Source organism: Callithrix jacchus, chromosome X (assembly GCF_049354715.1).
Source record: "Callithrix jacchus isolate 240 chromosome X, calJac240_pri, whole genome shotgun sequence".
NCBI lineage: Eukaryota > Metazoa > Chordata > Mammalia > Primates > Cebidae > Callithrix > Callithrix jacchus.
In genome coordinates, this window is record NC_133524.1 from 22,590,781 (window position 1) to 22,609,246 (window position 18,466).

Here is an 18,466-nt window from a genome sequence, read left to right on the forward strand (position 1 = left end):
AATAGTAAGCGGCCAGGGCTAATTTGGATGATTTTTATTGCTCTTATTTCTCCCTTTCACTGTGAAGGGCCAGGAAATGTCAGTGTTGGAACTGCAACATTGAACATGGCAGACTTGATTCCTGACCTTGTGGAGCTCACGGTCTAAGATGTATTCTAGAGTCAAGTCCAAAAACTCTTGGGAGAATCCTATACTAGGAGCCAAAGGCCTGCTAGAATGTGTTATGGAATAACAGCAACAAAATAACATCAACAGCCAATGAGCATGGGATATCAACACACGATGACCTCATAACTTGGGCAAAGGCTTATGATCATCTGACTTTGCCACAACATGAAATGAGCAGAAAGTAAGATATGTTATGGAATAAGCCCCAAAACTTGAGAGAATCCCATGCTAAGGGCTTAAGCCCTGACCAAGACAAGCCAAACAGGACCATGAACTAGTGGCCATGTTATATTGAGCTCATCAGCACCTGCTGAGCGCCTATGTCACCTCTAAAGCCATGTGCCCAAGTTTTGCATTGAGATAATTGCTCTACTGGTTTTTAGATATAGTTGAGTTCTCTACCCCCACTCCCACTGCCCTATGACCTCTGGTAAAACAAAAGCAGGTAGGTAGTAATTGTGTTGTGAATTAACGGTATCTGTATCTGTGGATAATAAAGTCTATATCATTTCCGTGGTAGCATTGGAATATCAGTTGCCCTTCCCCATGAAGAAAGCACATTTTTATCATTTAAACCATTATCATGATAAAAAAAAATCAAAGACCCAGTCATTCATCGGTCTTTCCAGTGAAATTAATTGCCTTTGTTTTTGTTTGTTTATTTTTGAGACAGGGTCTCTCTCTTTCTCTCTGTCGCCGAGGCTGGAGTGCAGTGGCACGATCTCGACTCACTGCAACCTCACCTCCCAGGCTTCAGCGATTCTCCCACCTCTGCCTCCTGAGTAGCTGGGACTACAGGTGCTCGGCAACACGCCTGGCTAATTTTTGTATTTTTAGTACGAACGGGGTTTCGCCTTGTTGGCCAGGCTGGTCTCGAACTCCTGGCCTCAAGCAATCTGCCTGCCTCAGCCTCCCAAAGTGCTGGAATTACAGGTGTGGGCCACCGTGCCCGGCCTGAAACCAATTGCCTTTGAATTCATTCTGGGGAATCTGCTGAAGTGGACACTTCATGTAAACACAAAAACATCCTAATGAATGGCTGCCTCAGTGGGAGTGGCAGACAAAACGCCTGGGTGCATTTTTCATCAAAACCATGCAAGGAAAAAAAATCTCTCATCATATCTTTTGTAGTTCCTAATAAACTTAATTCACGCACTTGTATGTGTGTGTGTGTGTACAATTCTCAGTACCACAAAGAGGAAGTGCTTTTTCTCCTTGCTTTAACAAAAAGTTCCAGTTCAAACCATCAGCCTCTGTAGGTTGTCTTAATTGCTACTTTGCTCTGCACTGGACTATGACTGATTTTTGGCACATGCTGTCATACACAAAGTTCCTAAAATAAAATGCTCCAGGATATCCTAGGAACTCTTAGAAGGCTTTAAAAAGGGACTCACACACTGAAAGAATATCTTTGATGAAGACAATTCAGGCAAGCAGAATGATTCTTGCAACAGAATTACATGATTAATTGAGATCTTGAAGTGGGTCCGGTGAATCCTGGCCACCTAACTTATCGTGATTTGGGGAAGTTTCAGGAGAATCCAGTTTTGGTAAAACAATTGTTTTATTCCTCCCCAAGTGACTATACATTTAAATAGCTAAAACATCTGTTCAGCAACATACTAAAACATGTATACTCTGAACGCTTGAGAGAAGAGCCTGCCAAACAATCGGTTGAGAGGGACTTTGCTGAGGGAGAGCACCAAGATAAAGCAACACTGTTTGTTTTGTCTAGTCAGGGGGAAAGCCAAGGCAACCAATATTTTGGATTTTATAATTTTCATTTGTGAAGAATTATTTGAGAAAGGGTGGCAAGGGGAGATTTCCAGACGGGAGTTTTTTAAGCTGTCCATTAGTAGAAGAGCAAAAGAGCCTTGGATGTCAACACCTCGGTCTTGAGACCAGCCACCAAACCACGAAAAGTGACTTTCTTCTCGTGTGTTCTCTGCGGCCCTTCTGATGGAAGCAGAAACAGGGAGCAGCGTGGAGACTGGAAAGAAGGCCAACAGAGGCGTTCGAATTGCCCTGGCCGTGTTTGTCGGTGGCACCCTTGTTCTGGGTACGATCCTCTTTCTAGGTAAGTGGAGTGCAGGAGGCCGGGGGAACTGGGTGTGTGCTGAGACGTTTCCTTGTGCTTTATTGTAGCAAAAGTTGTCATAACACGGGTACATGGCTGTTTGCCTGTGTTCGTAGGTGGTGCATCTTTAGTTTCTATCAAATATGCAAATGAAAAAGAAGCCTTTTTTAAGGAGCCTAAATATATAAATACACCCAAGTACCAAATGTATAGTCCAGAAGGCAAAGTGGGTGTATGGCTTCGAGTGGCTGGCTGATTCTGTTGCATTAGGCAGAAAAATTTTTATGTGGTACATTTAGCAAAATTAGTGTTTATGAATTCATAGTCACATAGTTTCATTTATATTTTGATGAAAACTATGCTGGAGTTTCTTTCCATTTGACTTTTATTAATGTTTGCCTGAACGAATCATGAAATGTAATTCACAAAACACAAATCAGTCCTTTAAAGTACACTTTTAATGATATTCTTTCTTATCCAGTGACTCTGATGAGATGCGGTTTGATTTATAAATGAATATGAAGGAAAACAGAGGTTTCCCCCCAAGATTTTAAAGATATTGTGATTCAATTATTTTAATGACTCTTGGTGAGAATGATGTACCCAGAGAGTATATAGGATGATAGAAATGTATTCCTATGAAAAAGAATCAAATATCTTGGGAAGGAGGGAGGGATTTTCTAAAACTCCAGGCTTTCTGAACCCTTGACTATTACCATTTTAATTTTTCTCATACAGCCCAGAATACTTCATTAGCCTGAATGTTATGTAGGAATGAGGAGATTCGAGGTGCAGTTTGAAATGTAGCAAACCTGGAAACATTCCTTGACATATACAGGATTGCAGGAGGACATGTTTATTTTGGCAGGGGTAAACCAGTAATTAAACTTTAAAACAGTTAGGGTTGTTTGGTCGAAAACTCTGCTAAAATGAGCAAATCATCTTTCCATGTTTTCTGTGGCTGAAGATGTAGGAAATCAGATGGATTTATTGCTTTCTGGTAAACCTAAATCTCATACTCCTGCAACTGAATCTGTGGCTCTTGAAAACTCTTGAGATTTCTCAGCACTTAGGGTGTAGACAAATGTCCTCTGCTGAAATTCAAAATGAGAGGAAAAATCCTGTGGGCAAGCTGAAAGACTATGTGCTATCTGGAACGTGACTGCAAGGTTAGGTTTTGCAAACCCTCCCAAACTTAAAAATCCAAATAATTATTGTTTATGTAAAAATATGTACTCTTTCTAATGGTATTACCACTACATGAAACTTTTACAAAACTCCGCTTTTATGATTATATCCCAAGGCCATGGCATATTCATTGAAAGATTCTCCATGGCAGCAAATCTTTGTTCTATCAGAGAAAATTATTCTTAGGAAACAGTGCCAGTGTTTTTAGAGCAAAGTAAAATTCATCAAGCCAGGCACTGCTATTATGGATAAGGAGGACTGCGTAAAATATGAAAGAGAACTTCCCAGCATGCCCTGTAACCTGGCTCTCACCTTGACTCTCTAAGAGGAGCTCAAATGATGTTACAGAATAAGGGCAGATGAAGGCTGTGGCCTCAACATCTTTGCTTCTCAAAATGGGGTCTGTGGACCGGCAGCATCACTATCACTGGGGAGCTTGAGCGACACCCTAGACCTGCTGATTCACAGTCTGCATTTTCACAAGACCCCCAAGGATTGTTTGCAAATACAGGTTTAAGAAGCATTGCTTCAGGTGGCCACATCTATTACGATGTATACATTCAGGGACACTTCTTTTTGTCAAATATTTCTGCACTATTTTAGAATCCCCCCTTCACCCCATCCCCGTCCCTCCCCTTGGCTCTGCCACCCACCTCCACTCTGTACCTAGTCAAAGTGCTTGTCTGAAAGACTCCAGGAGCCTACTCGGCAATGCTCTTCGTGACAATATTTTAGTTAGGGTCGTTTTCTCTTCAAGGGCTTCCTGGTTGACTTTGTGGTATGTTTCTCTGCGGGTCCTCGTTCACTTACATGCCTACAATTTCCAGCATCCCATCTTACTAACTCTTCTTTTATCTGAGGCTCCAGGATAGTCTGTCTTCGAAACCTTATTGCTTCTACAGTAAGAGTGGTTGCCAGTGGCCTTGCGGTGGCTTCAGAGAAGCTACAGAGCACTAGAATGGAAAACATATTTGCCTGCAACCAGTTTATTTATTTTCAAGTGTCCTTTCTTCTTCTCCTTCCCTTCTCCTTCCTCCCCACAATCTGTTTCTTAGATGCAGTGGCCGGCAAACTTTCTGTCAAGGGCCAGATAGTAAATATTTTCGACTCTGTGGGCCATACGGCCTCTGTTGCAACGACTCAGTTCTGTTGTCATTGCACGAAAGCAGCCATAGACAATATGTACACAAATGGGCATGGCTGTGTGCCAAGCAAATCTGATTTCTAGACACTGAAATTGCAATTTTATATACTTTTCATGTATCATGAAATATTATTTTTCTTTTTCTTCTTCCCAACCATGAAAAAAATGTAAAAGCCATGCATAGCTCAATGGGCCGTACAGAAACAGGCAGTGGATTTGGCCTATGGGCCATAGTTGGCTGACCCCTGCTTTCTGGCCATTCTTATGCTCTTGATCTGTGGATGACTCCCCTGTATCCTGAGGGCATTTCCTCTGGTTATGGAGAAATCTACGATGAGAAACCAAACTGCGATTTACATGTACCTTTTAAAGCTCCTAACCATTCAAAAGTAACATCTTAACTTTTATATCAAAAATATTTTCTTGGCCGGGCACGGTGGCTCATGCCTGTAATCCCAGCACTTTGGGAGGCCGAGATGGGAGGCTCAAGATCACCTGAGGTTTGGAGGTTCAAGACCAGCCTGACTAACATGGAAAAACCCCGTCTCTACTAAAAATACAAAATTAGCAGGGCATGGTGGGGTATGCCTATAATCCCAGCTACTCGGGAGGCTGAGGCAGGAGAACTGATTGAACTCAGGAGGCAGAGATTGCAGTGAGCTGAGATTGTGCCATTGCACTGCAGCCTGGGCAATAAGAGCGAAACTCCATTGCAAAAAGAAAAAATTACTTTATTGTCTCTATTTCATTCACTTACACCTTCACATTATCTGGGCTTGTTGATTCTCATTTATTTGCTGGATTTTAAAATAATCCCATCCATGGAGATAATGGTCTTCCTTGAAGAAGGGTTAGGTCTCTCAGTGTCCCAATTTATTATATATATATATATATATGTATTTGTTTTGTTTTGTTTTTTTGAGATGGAGTCTCACTCTGTCACCCAGGCTGGAGTGCAATGGTGCAATCTTGGCTTACTACAACCTCTGCCTCCTGGGTTCAAGCAATTCTCCTGCCTCAGCCTCCTGAGTAGCTGAGATTATGGGCATGCACCACCACGCCCAGCTAATTTTTGTATTTTTAAGTAGAGATGGGGTTTCACCATGTTGGCCAGACTGGTCTCGAACTCCTGACCTCAGGTGATCTTCCTGCCTTGGCCTCCCAAAGTGGTGAGAATACAGGCCTGAGCCACCACGCCCAGCCTAATTAATTATATTTAAAACATTCATTCTATTCATTGTTAGATAAAGATACTTGATTTTATTTCTTCCTTTGAGGTTTTGGGTCAAGAATTACTTCTCATGAAAGGAATAAGTCTTTCAATAATGATTTTATTAGCTCTTTTGTTTTTTAAAATAAGGCTAGGATCAAGAAGGTATTGTCCAGAATTATAAAAATATTATTGTTTACAATAAAGCTTATTTTACATAATAAAAAAGAACACATGCTCACTAAAGAACATTAGGTCAACATATGAAAACTGACTGATGGGGAAAATTCCCCCGTGGTTCTTTTTGCTAAGGTGTGTTTTCTTAACAATAGGCCTGAGATGTTCCGTAGGCAGTTTTTTTGAATCTATAATGTAACACATGCAAAGAGGCTAGAGGACGGCAGCAGAGAAAAGAACAAAGAAAAAGCAGGCTCCATTTAGAGCGTGGGTTAATAAATACTAAAAACTCGCTACACTGGCTAGTCATCTACAGGTCTTCCATCTCTAGCAGAAATAATAGGTACTGCCAAGCTTTCTGATCCTGCCACAAAGAGCCTTGGTCCCCATTCGCCTCCCACCATCCCTTTCACCGTGGCCATATCTCCAGATGATTTGTTGTTTCTGCTCACGGAGGACAGCAAGAATGAACTCCCCAGAATTTCCTCAGCTACCACAGATATTTCTGAAATCTTAAATTCACATCTGCTAATGCCCAGGTGCTACCTGGAGTTGACAAATTGGGCACCCTTCTGTACTTCAGCAGAAATCTATTTAGATAATGTTGCCAGCCAGATGGGGACAATAAACCACTGGTGAAAAGCTATTTCAATTTTAGACTTTTTTGGGGGGAGGGGGAAGGAAGAAGTAGCTGGAAGCTTGGTCCACAAAGTTGCAAATGTCTGGTAGCTAAGCTGGGCCTGGTGGCTGGAGGGTTTGTGGGGCTGAGAGCAGGCGGACAATAACGGTTGCTATAACAGGTGATTGAGATGTGTTCAGTACGTTCCTTACCCCTACCCCTTTTTTGGTCCGTGTCTGTGTGGATGGTTTAGATAAGATCCAGAACTCTAAAAGCCAGACATGCTAGCTTTCTATTTCCACTCTGATTGGCTCCAAATGACGTAGTTTAAAAGTTTCAGTTTTCCCATCTTGAATATGGGCATGGAGTTACAACCAGTAGAGTGAAAGTATGAGACTTAAACCACAGATAATAGGACGTTGAAGTGACTTTAGAGATTATCTGGACCAGTGGTGCTCGTGTTTGAGCATGTATCCGAGTCACCTGGGGGGCTTGTTAAACCGCAGATGGCTGGGCCCCAATCCCAGCGTTTCTGAGTCAAGATTTGGAGTGGCTTTCTAACAAGCTCCCAGGTGCAGCAGCAGCAGCAGCTGCTGCTCTAGAGACCATGCTCTTAGGCGCACTGATCTGGTTATGCTTACTTATCTTACAGAGGAGAGAAACTGAGTTTCAAAGCAACCCACAGTCTTAGCAAAGTTAGTTATTGAGCTAGCAACTAGAGTTTGGTTTTGTGACATTGAACCAACTGGGCTTTTGAATACTGCATCAACACTGAGAAGGATGAACTGATATCAAATGTCTTGCGTATGTCTCCAAGGGTGGTTTACTCGATGGTGGTCTGCTACGAGTCAGCCATTTATTTTGGTCTGTTTTTTCAGTGAGTCAAGGATTCTTAAGTCTCCACGCTAAACAGGAGTACTGCCTGAAGCCAGAATGCGTCGAAGCTGGTAAGTCACAGTTTTCCATCCTGTGTCAAGTTATAATTATGGTACCTTGGGGAGTGGAAGAGAAAACAGGTGGTATTTTTAGTATTCTGTTTGCTTGAGGTTTACCAAGCACGAAATGCAATTTTGAAGAAATTTTAAGTTTACTTTCAAGTTTTGGTGTGAAATAGTGGAGCTTAGGTTTCCTGTTTTCTTTTTCCTTGCAAAAAACAGCTGTAGTATTCTAAGCGTTGTTACAAGGAAATCAGAAAGAGGCTTGGAAGGCTGAATGGCTTATCTTAAGACCCACAGGCAGAGAACACTGGTCTTTCTATGGCTCCGCTGGCTATAGATTCCTCCTTACCTTAAGCCATTGTATAATTTCTGGTCTGTGGGTCAGACTTGCCTGCCTCTAAGCAAGGCTCCTTTGTAAATAAATCATGCTTCCATTGTCAGTGGGAATTTTTTTTTTCTTTTTCTAAATTGAGATGCAGTCTCACTCTGTTGCCCAGGCTGGTGCCATCTCAGTTCACTGCAACCTTCGCCTCCCAGTGATTCTTGTGCCTCAGCCTCCCAAGTAGCTGGGCTTACAGGTGCCTGTCATCACACCCGGCTAAGTTTTGTGTTTTTAGTGGAGATGGAGTTTCACGATGTTGGCCAGGCTGGTCTTAAACTCCCGACCTCGTGATCCGCCCGCCTCTGCCTGCCAAACTGCTGGCATTACAAGTGTGAGCCACTGTGCCAGCCGGGAATCCCTTTTTTTTCTGTTCCACATTGCAAGTCAAACTTCTCTTGAAGTGACCAGTCTGTGTTATCAGTGGGTACCCCAAGGTGAAGATGAGGGCTTGAAGTTGCCTCAGTTTTTCCACACTGTCTTACCCCATCGAACTTGTGGCTGGAGTTGCCCCAAAAGCAGCGACAGAAACTTCCCAGGAGGGAGTACCCCAAACCATCCCAAGATGGGGTCAGTTAGGATTCTAAAGAAAGAAGCATTACGAGAGACAGTGGGGGGTGGGGAGGGATAACACGGGGAGAAATGCCAGATATAGTATGCACCTAAAGGAAAATAAATAAATTAAAAAGAAGCATTAAATCCAGGGTGGCCAGTCAGTCCAAAGCATTTATTATGGCAATTTACATAGAAAGTGCTGCAGTGTATCCTCAAGACAGTGAGAGAAAATGAGTGTTCTAGTTAGGTATATCTGCAGTCAGGGCGTTAGGGTGTGGAGACTTCGAGGGTTAAAGGAATTTGGATCAGAGCCAGCACTGGTTTCTTTGAAAGTTTTGTGCATCAACCTAGATACCTTTACCAGTGCCTGGGAATGTTCAAGGGTCCAGTTTGGGCCTAAGCCTGCTGGGAAAAACTTGTAGCTGGAATTATCCAGGCGTAGTGGCTCATGCTTATAATCTCAGCTACTCGGGAGGCGGAGGCATGAGAATTGCTTGAGCCCAGGAGGTGGAGGTTGCGGTGAGCCGAGATCACGCCACTGCACTCCAGCCTGGGTGACAGAGGGAACCTCTTTCAAAAAATAAAACAAACTTGCAGCTTACTGGGTCACAGAATGGTCAAAGTACTCTGTAATTTTTGGTTAGGACACCGAAAGTGGGGCCACCTAGGGGTCTCACACACAGCTATTAGATTTCCCTCTTACATCATTGTTAGGGCCTAGATTTGAGGGAGCAAGATTTTAGCCCTCACCTTCACTCTTTAAGTGGGCAGGGACACTGTTTTCCTTTTTCCAAAATGAAAGTCATCAAACAAGTTGAGCATGTGGCCCTTTGACCTTCTTCTTGGCCTTAAGAGAAGAGGTTAATGAACAAATTCACCAAATATTTATTGAATACCAGATACGGAGTTAAGTTTTGGAAACAGAGCAGTGAATCAGATATGGGAAGAAAGACAATAAGGCAATTTATGCAACAAGAAAATTATCAAACTGGGCGTGGTGACACGAACCTTTAGTTCTAGCCACTTGGGAGGCTGAGGCTTGAGCCCTGGAGTTGGAGGCCAGCCTGGGCAAATTAGTGAGATCCCCATCTCTAAAAGAGAAAACTATCAGTCAGTGGAACATGTTATAGAGAAAATTGAAATATTAAAATAGAATAATGTGATAGCAAGGGACAGGAGGCTAGAATGAAAAGCTGGGGGCCATGACCTTGAAGGTGACCTTTGAATGATGAGAAGGGAACTGCTGTGTGAAGACTGAGGCAGGGGCTTTCTGGGTGGGGGAAACAGGTGGGGCAAAAAGCACACAGAAGCTTGAACTTGGTGGACTTGAGGAACAGGAAGAGCTTGCTAGGTGAGGTGCTAGTGATGGGGAGTCAATGGGGGTCCCAAGTGCTGGTGAGTTTGGGCTTTCCTTAAGTGGGCTAAAAAGCCTCTGGAGGCTTTTATGAAAGGGAGTACATTTTATGAGCATTTTAAAAGCTGTGTCTTGGTGGAGAGCTCCATTAGAGGGAGCTTTTCTTAATGGAGAAGAGACTATAGTGAGCAAGAATAGAAGAAGGTGGCCCAGGTAGACGGGTTATTTCCATACGCCAGGTAACAGGCGATGCTGTCTTGAATTCAAGAGATGTAGAGGGAGAATGGGGGAAGGTTTAGGAGATAGAGGGTCTAATGAGGGATTCGATGTGGGCTGTGAGCAAAAGCAGACAATTGGGGATGATGCTTATATTTTTGGTGATGGTTGGGTGGTGGTGTTTATTGAGATGGGAAAGTGAAAGAGCTTGTAAACTCTGAGACCTTATACAAGGGTAGTGAGTTAGGTAATAACATTAGTAGAATTCTTTTTTTTTTTTTTTTTTTTCTTTTTTTTTTGAGATGGAGTTTTGCTCTTGCTGCCCAGGCTGGAGTGCAATGGCAGGATCTCAGCTCATCACAACCTCCGCCTCCTGGGTTCAAGTGATTCTCCTGCCTCAGCCTCCTGAGTAGATGGGATTACAGGCACCTGCCACCATACCGGGCTAATTTTTGTATTTTTAGTAGAGACGGGGTTTCACCATGTTGGTCAAACTGTTCTCGAACTCCTGACCTTGTGATCCACATGCCTCGACCTCCCAAAGTGCTGGGATTACAGGCGTGAGCCACGGTGCCTGGCCTTTTGTTCCATTCTTGAGTGATCAATATTATGTGTATTTTTTAACTAGGCTGTATGTTAGGTGACTTATAGGCACCATCTCATAAAACCTTCATGAGACCCCCTATGAAGTTGGTGTTATCACCAGCCTCACTTGCCGACGAGGAAATGGAGGCTTCTAGAGGCTAAACAACTGCCCAGGGTCACGTCCTGAGTTAGCAGAGCTGGGCTTCATGTCTATGTCTGGCTCCTTTCCATCTTTTCCTTGGTGATATGGGGCCATGCCAGGCAAGACCCTGAAACAATTTGGGAACTCCCAGGCCCTTTCCTCTTCCAGGATTGAGTTGTTGACCTGGGGTTTTCTCCAGTGGTGAGAGGATGTCGTGGAGTAGGGTGGATCCATTAGGGGAGGTTTTAGAGTTGATGTCACCTGGTGCTTTGGCTGTGGTAGGGTTCTTGCAGATGTGTGAAATGGGAATTTTTGAGCTCATAAATTTTCAACTTGAGTTTAGAACACTTTTTGGTATGGAGGGCCACTTATTTTGTGAGTTGTAGTGCAGGATTATGAATCATAATGCCAGACTAAAACCTATAGACTGACATTCAAAGAGGTTGCCTCCTGCCGGCGAGTGTGTTTTCCCTCGCTGTCCTGTTTTTAATTTTCACATTTTGTTGGAAAAACAAAAACATTGATTTTGCCGTTTCTGTAGTGAAAGACTCACAAAAGACAGTTTTCTTGAGTGTAATGTGAGCCTCAGTGTGCTCAGGGGTCTGCAGAACAGCTGCTGAGTATATGTGTCAGGAGAATTGTGGCCAAGTCAGGGCCTTGAACAAGAGGCTGTGTGTGGGCATGCATGCTGAAAGTTCGGAAGAGGTGAGTGTTTGATCGCCTTCTGGACCATTTCTGAGCAGGTGCCAACCATTTCTGAGATGCCTCCTCTCCATAACTCTCCTCTCCTCTGTGTCCTCTTATTGTAATCCCTCTTTCAAAATAAGAGCCGTACAAAGTATGCAAAGAAACAAGGAAAGGGCATGCATGCTTATATCACCGACAAGGGCAGACAGGCTAACTAGGTTTGAAGCATGATCTAACTATTTACAAGCCACATGATCCTGGGCAAAATAAATAGCCTCTCTAAGCCTCAGTCTCACCATGTGTAAAATGGGAATAACAGTTTTTACTTATACTTAAGTGTGAGAATAAAAGAAAATAATAATGGGCTGGGCATGGTGGCTCACGCCTGCAATCCCAGCATTTTGGGAGGCCGAGGCAGGCCGGATCACTTGAGGCCAGGAATTTAAGATCAGTCTGGCCAACATGGTGAAACCCTGTCTCTACTAAAATTACAAAAATTAGCTGGGAGTGGTGGCACATGCCTATAATCCCAACTACTTGGGAGGTGGAGGTTGAAGTAAGCTGAGATTGCAGGTTGAACATGCGCTTGAGCCCTGAGGTGGAGGTTGCAGTTCGGCCTGGGCGACAGAGTGAGACTGCATCTCAAAAATAAATAAATAAATAAAATAAAGAGAAAGAAGAAAATAATAATGGTAGTGGCAGTATTCTAAGTTCACAATGCTGATTTTTGTTTTGTTTTTAAGACGAAGTTTCGCTCTTATTGCCCAGGCTGGAGTGCAGTGGCGCCATCTCCACTCACCGCAATCTCTGCCTCCCAGCTTCAAGCAATTCTGCCTCAGCCTCCTGAGTAGCTGGGATTACAGGCATGCGCCACCACACCCAGCTAATTTTGTATTTTTAGTAGACACGAGATTTTTCCATGTTGGTCAGGCTGGTCTTAAACTCCTAACCTCAGGTGATCCACCTGCCTTGGCCTTCCAAAGTGCTGGGATTACAGGCGTGAGCCACCGTGCCCAGCCCACAATGCTGATTCGTAGCCCCAAACCCAGAAAACATTGTAACTCTCAGTTGGCAAGATGGGGCCTGATCTCAATTTCTTTGAGGGTGAAATTGGATCTTAACTCAGGGGAGGCTGCTTCAGACTTGGTTTATCCTACTTAAAAGAATATGCATATGTTTCCCTATAGAACTACTAATGCACTTGCTTCAGGCCTGCCCCTCTTGCTGTTGCTGAAATATTATGTGATCTGTGGTTATATGCAATGTATTTCTTTTCTAAAATCTGAAAAATCTATGAGGTCTGAAACATATCTAGCCTCAAGAGTTTCAGATGGAATTATAGTTCACAGATTTAGCTAAATACATACGTATGTGATGCTCAGTGAAATTTGAATTGCAGATATGGAATGACTACTTTTGGTGTATGTCCCATGCAATATTTGCTACATACTTATTCTAAAAGGTGGTTGTTTATCAGTAATTCAAACTTCACTGGGCATCCTCCATTTATATGGTAATGTGCCCAACCACTGTTCTAAGCACTTTACATTTACTCATTTAATTTGCATAATGACTCTATGGGGTGCTATTATTATCCCCATTTTCAGGTGAGGAAACTGAGACACAGGTTAAATAACCTGCCTAAGGTGACTTAGCAAGGGCAAGGGTGTTTCTCTTATTCAAACAGAAGCGTTCTGACTCTAGAGTTTGTGCGATGCCATATTGCTTAAAAAGGGCTTAGCATAGTCCCCGGCAAAAAGGAAATACTTAGTATTGGTGATTTTATTATTATTTATTCTTTGAGACAGAGTTTCACTCTTGTTACCCAGGCTGGAGTGTAATGGTGTGAACTTCGCTCACCACAACCTCCGCCTCCTGGGTTCAATCAATTCTCCTGCCTCAACCTCCCCAGTAGCTGGGATTACAGGCATGTGCCACCATGCCTGGCTAATTTTTATTTTTATTAGAGATGAGGTTTCTCCATGTTGATCAGGCTGGTCTCGAATTCCTGACCTCAAGTGATCCGCCCGCCTTGGCCTCCGAAAGTGTTGGATTATAGGCGTGAGCCACCTCGCCCAGCCCGTGTTATTGTTAATTATTTTAATTACTACTTTCTGCCTTCATCCTTGATTAAATCTAAAAACAGAGGCTGGTATTTGGGTAGAGTGCCTCCACTTGTGTCACATAAACACCAGCTGAAGACTGTGACAACTAACCTTATATACGATGACTTGGAAGAGTATGTAGCCTGAGCTTTCACAGATTTTCTTAATCTTCATAATTTTTTTATTAAAACAAGACTCTGGGTTTTCTCCATGGAGCTGAGTAGGGGGAAAAGGAGTTTTTGTGTCTTGACAACTATGGTCCCTTGCAATTTGAAGTCACAGTTCCCCTGCAGAAAGTGTAGCCCTGTGCCCCGGCTGTGAATTGTGAATGATGAATTGGGAGGCTGAAGCTAGAGTTTTCTCACTCAGCAAGCTTCTTTCCAAATTCAGTGTGAGTGATGTATTCCCCAACTTTTGTATCAGAGCCAAGGTCAGAGCTGACCTTGCAGTTTTTCTAGTTACCTGCAAGAATACTGGCGAGATGGAGAGGATACATTTGAGGGTTGCGGGCAGGGAAAGTTTGAGAAGGAGGCTAGAAAACAGTGCACTTATGTGAGTAAAAATGCGTGTGAGGGCTCCCCTGTGTGACTGTAAATGTGTGGGACTGAGACGTGTGATTCATGTCTCTGAGGTGTCACATAGCAGATTCATTCTGTGGCTGCATGCAGTAACTATAAATACCAACCAAAAGAAAGATTTCGTTATGTCCTAGCACATTAGATATTAATGATGAAATAGTTGCAGGAAGTAAAAATATAATTAGAGGCAACTGATGCTAGTTCTGAATCACAAAAATGTTAAGCAAATTTGAAATTTATCAAACTTCTAAGCCCTCTTTTTTTTTTTTTTTTTTTTTTGTAGAGGCTGGGTTTTGCCATGTTACCCAGGCTGGTCTCGAACTCCTGGGCTCAAGCAATCTGCCCGCCTCAGACTCCCAATGCTGGGATTACAGGCGTGAGCGACAGTGTTTGGCCTCTAAACCAAGTTTTTGCTAGTATTTTTTTTTCTTTTGTGTTGTGAGTGAGGTTGGGGGAGGTTTGAAAATGGTGGGGATTTTGAGGGCCTATAGAAATTAGAATATTTTTATATTCATTTAATGGAGACAAAAAGCTGTTTGAAATTTTTGTAGAAAATATAGACTGGGCGCAGTGGCTCACGCCTGTAATCCCAGCACTTTAGGAGGCCGAGGCAGGCAGATCATGAGGTCAAGAGATCGAGAGCATCCTGGCCAACATAGTGAAACTCGTCTCTACTAAAAAAATACAAAAATTAACTGGGCGTGGTGGCATGCGCCTGTAGTCGCAGCTACTTGGGAGGCTGAGGCAGGAGAATTGCTTGAACTCGGGAGGTGGAGGTTGCAATGAGCCCAGATTGTGCCACTGCACTCCAGCCTGGTACTTGGTGACAAAGCAAGACTCTGTCTCAAAAAAAAAAGTATAGCCTAGAGAAATATCTAGTCTTATTTTTAAACCTGGAGGAGCTACACATGTAACCAAACTGTAAGGTATGTATCTAAATTTACACAGATTATACTTTTTGGGGGCAGTTCATTCATATTTAGCTGAAATCTCATTGGGTTTTCATTACTTCAAACAAAAATATGTACTGGCGTTATTTAAAGTATGAAAATTGCTCAGAATGTCATCTTTCTAATGTCATTAAAATATTGACTGCTTTTTAAAAAAATCAGTTGGTGCGTATCTTTGTGCTAGAGTGGTAGCCGGCAATTGCATGGCTGTTGGAAGAGCGTTGTTCAGTATTGGGAATTTTGGAAACTTCTCATTTTGTAATGAAGGGTTTTCTTTTAAAGCTCACGATTACATATTTATGCACATGTCTCCTACCTATGGGCTGTCTTCTGTATGTAATTGTGTATGGGTTTATGAAAGAGGGAAAAAATGGTAGATCAGTTGATTGTGTCTTTCTATTAACTTATACACATACTCAGTTCTACCCCTAGACCTGGATCCCTCATTTAGAATACCCTACTTTGGCCCTCCTCTGGCCGTGCATCTCCTCCAGTCAAGGGGTTTGTGGAGCCAAGTAGGCAGCTCTCTCCTTCTACACCTCAGAATTCCCTGCCTGATGGCCCCAAGCTTCCTTCCAGGGTCTGTGTGGGCCTCTTCCAGGGCTTTATTTCTCTGAGAGCTACACTGAATATCAAGGAGCTCAAGAGTTTGAAAGTATATTATAAATATAACTTTTAAATATTTACATATGGACCTCTGTTTCCATTAGCCTTCACTGTGAGGTAAACCACCGAGACCATAGCAGCCTGGAACAGAAATGATTTAATATTTCTCATGATTTGCTGGGTTTGGTGGATGGTTTCTCTGCTGATTTTTGCCTCAGCTCATTTGTGCAGCTGCATTCAGCTAGAGGGGTGCCTGGACTGGAAGGTGAATGATGGCCTTGGTCAATGTCTGGCAAATGTTCTGGTTTGGTTCTTCTCTATGTGGCCTCTTGTCCTCCAGGAGGCTGCTTCAAAGAGCGGCTTCAGGGTTTCATTTAAAGGGAGTTAATATAGAAGTTGCAAGGCCTCTTAAGGCTTAGCTTTGAAACTCACAGAAAGTTCTGCCAATTCTGTTGGTCAAAGCAAATGACAAGGTCAGTCCAAATTCAAGGCAGGGGAAATAGACTCTACCACTTGATGGGAAGAGCAGCAAGTCACTTTGCAGAAGGACAAGCAGGATGGAAGAAAGAGTCAGTTATCTTTGCAAGTGATTGACCACACACTCAATTTGTATCCTTGTCCTATACCCCACAGATGTTAGGGATGATCCTGCAAAAACTGGTAACAATAATACCACCAAACTTTTATCCATTCATTTTATTTTTGAGAGACAGTTCACTTTGTCACCCCAAGCTGGACTGCAGTGGTACGATATTGGCTCCCTGCAACCTCCATCTCCTGGGTTAAAGCGATTCTCTTGCCTCAGCCTCCGAGTACCTGGGATTACAGGTGTGCACCACCATATCTGGCTAATTTCTATATTTTTAGTAGAGATGGGATGTCACCATGTTGGCCAGGCTGGTCTTGAACTCCTCCTCATCTCAGGTGATCCACCTGCCTCAGCCTCCCAAAGTGCTGGGATTACAGGTGTGAGCCACCATGCCTGGCCTATCCATTCACTTTGAATATAGTCATTTCATATAGTGAGGTAGATTCAAAGAGTTATTTAAGGGAATATATAAATGCCAAGGCTTGGAAACTGGTTGATATGAAATCATTGTTTAATTTGGAAAAGAACAGTACACAACGTTCAGTGCTTATTAATTCTGTGTATTTTCTTTCTAAATAGCTGCTGCCATCTTAAGTAAAGTAAATCTGTCTGTGGATCCTTGTGATAATTTCTTCCGGTTTGCTTGTGATGGCTGGATAAGCAATAATCCAATTCCCGAAGATATGCCAAGCTATGGGGTTTATCCTTGGCTAAGACATAATGTTGACCTCAAGTTGAAGGGTAAGTTTCTACTGGGGTTTGGTGATACACTTTACAGAGTGCAATATTTGACAGGCAAAACATAGTTTGGGATTTGAAGCATGACTTCCCAACTTTTAGCTATGCTTAATTCATTTCCAAGAATTTTGAAAATGAAAGGTTGAAAGGAAAGTCTGCAGAATTCTGGTCTCCCAGATCTCAACATAAGACTAATGTAGGTTGTTATGTTCATGTTTGCTAATTGTAAATTCCACTACCAAAGGATAAAGAGCATTTGGCTGAGATTGGAAGCAAAGGAATAGTTAATAAACAATTATATCAATATACTCATTTGTCTGTTGTATTCAGAGCAAACTTCATTTCTTGCTTATTGTGTCCTGGATTTTCATGGCTTACAAAATGTACTTAACACCTCATCATCTTTTGACATCACTTTTGAGAACTCTGGATGACCTTGTGGTGGTCATATCGTTCCTATTAACTTCTAAGTTGGCTCTAGGGAGATTCTTTTCTCCCATGGCCACTCTAGCAATGACAAGCTCACACACACAGACTCACACGTGCATGCGCACACGCATATGTGCTCAAATGCATCCCCCTGCCCCCCACCCCCCGCCAGAGTTGGAAATGTCTGTTACTGGAGGATATTCTGTTTGTATTGGATCTAATTTTTACACTAGGTTATTGGTGAAGACCACTTCAGGAGGGAAGTAGGAGGATTTCAAAGCCAGGTAAGGTAATTGTTTTGAGAAGGCAAAAATAGTATTTTGGGGGGCGCTATTTTTGACAACTGTGTTAGTTACACCATGTAACTTGCATTCAGTAGCACCTCCAAAAATTCCTGAGAAGTTATAATTTTTCCTTCCCATTTACATTTTCCCAAGATTTTAAGTACATGAAACTTAAATATGTATCATTTTACAAGTGATGCCCTCGGCAAAATAAATAGATACCTGCTGTCAATTGTAAGGAAAAATGTGCTTAAATTTCACAACTAGATATAAATCACATGGACTTAAATTTTCTATTAGGAGACCTAAATTTAGTCTTGGTAAATTATAAATGAGAATTTACAGGAATGTCAGGGTTTTCTCCTAACCCAACAGGCAAGATTCTCATACTATAAAATCATTAATAAGGCCGTGAAGAGTGAGTTTACTCATACTTATTTCCCTGTAGGACATTAATTCATGTTGGTCTTTCATTTACCATTTCTGTCCATTTCCTGTTTCCCTTCTCTGGCTTTCCTTACTCAGTAGACAGTAGACAGATGTGCACACATATGTGTATGCACACACATGCATAGTCATGCATGCAGAAACATTACTGAAGGAAAAGAAAATACAAGATTTCCAGACATATGCTCCTTTTACCTTAGTTATAACCCCAAGATTTTTATCTTCAGAACGTGTAGTGGTTAACGATAACTTAAATAACTTTCCAGGGATGTCTGGAACTTTAGTGTGAACATTAAAATCA

General features: G+C 42.5%; 1 protein-coding gene across 1 annotated transcript in view; it reads left to right on the plus strand.

Moving 5' to 3' along the window:
• Positions 1 to 1,575: 1,575 nt before the first annotated feature.
• The window catches only part of PHEX (phosphate regulating endopeptidase X-linked), a 230,315-nt gene continuing 213,424 nt past the window's right edge, over positions 1,576 to 18,466 (plus strand). Inside the window, exons 1-3 of the mRNA XM_078362509.1 lie at positions 1,576 to 2,245; positions 7,462 to 7,530; positions 16,847 to 17,008. Of these exons, the coding sequence (XP_078218635.1) occupies positions 2,128 to 2,245; positions 7,462 to 7,530; positions 16,847 to 17,008 (349 nt within the window). The 5' untranslated portion in view covers positions 1,576 to 2,127. The remainder of the gene's footprint in view (positions 2,246 to 7,461; positions 7,531 to 16,846; positions 17,009 to 18,466) is intronic.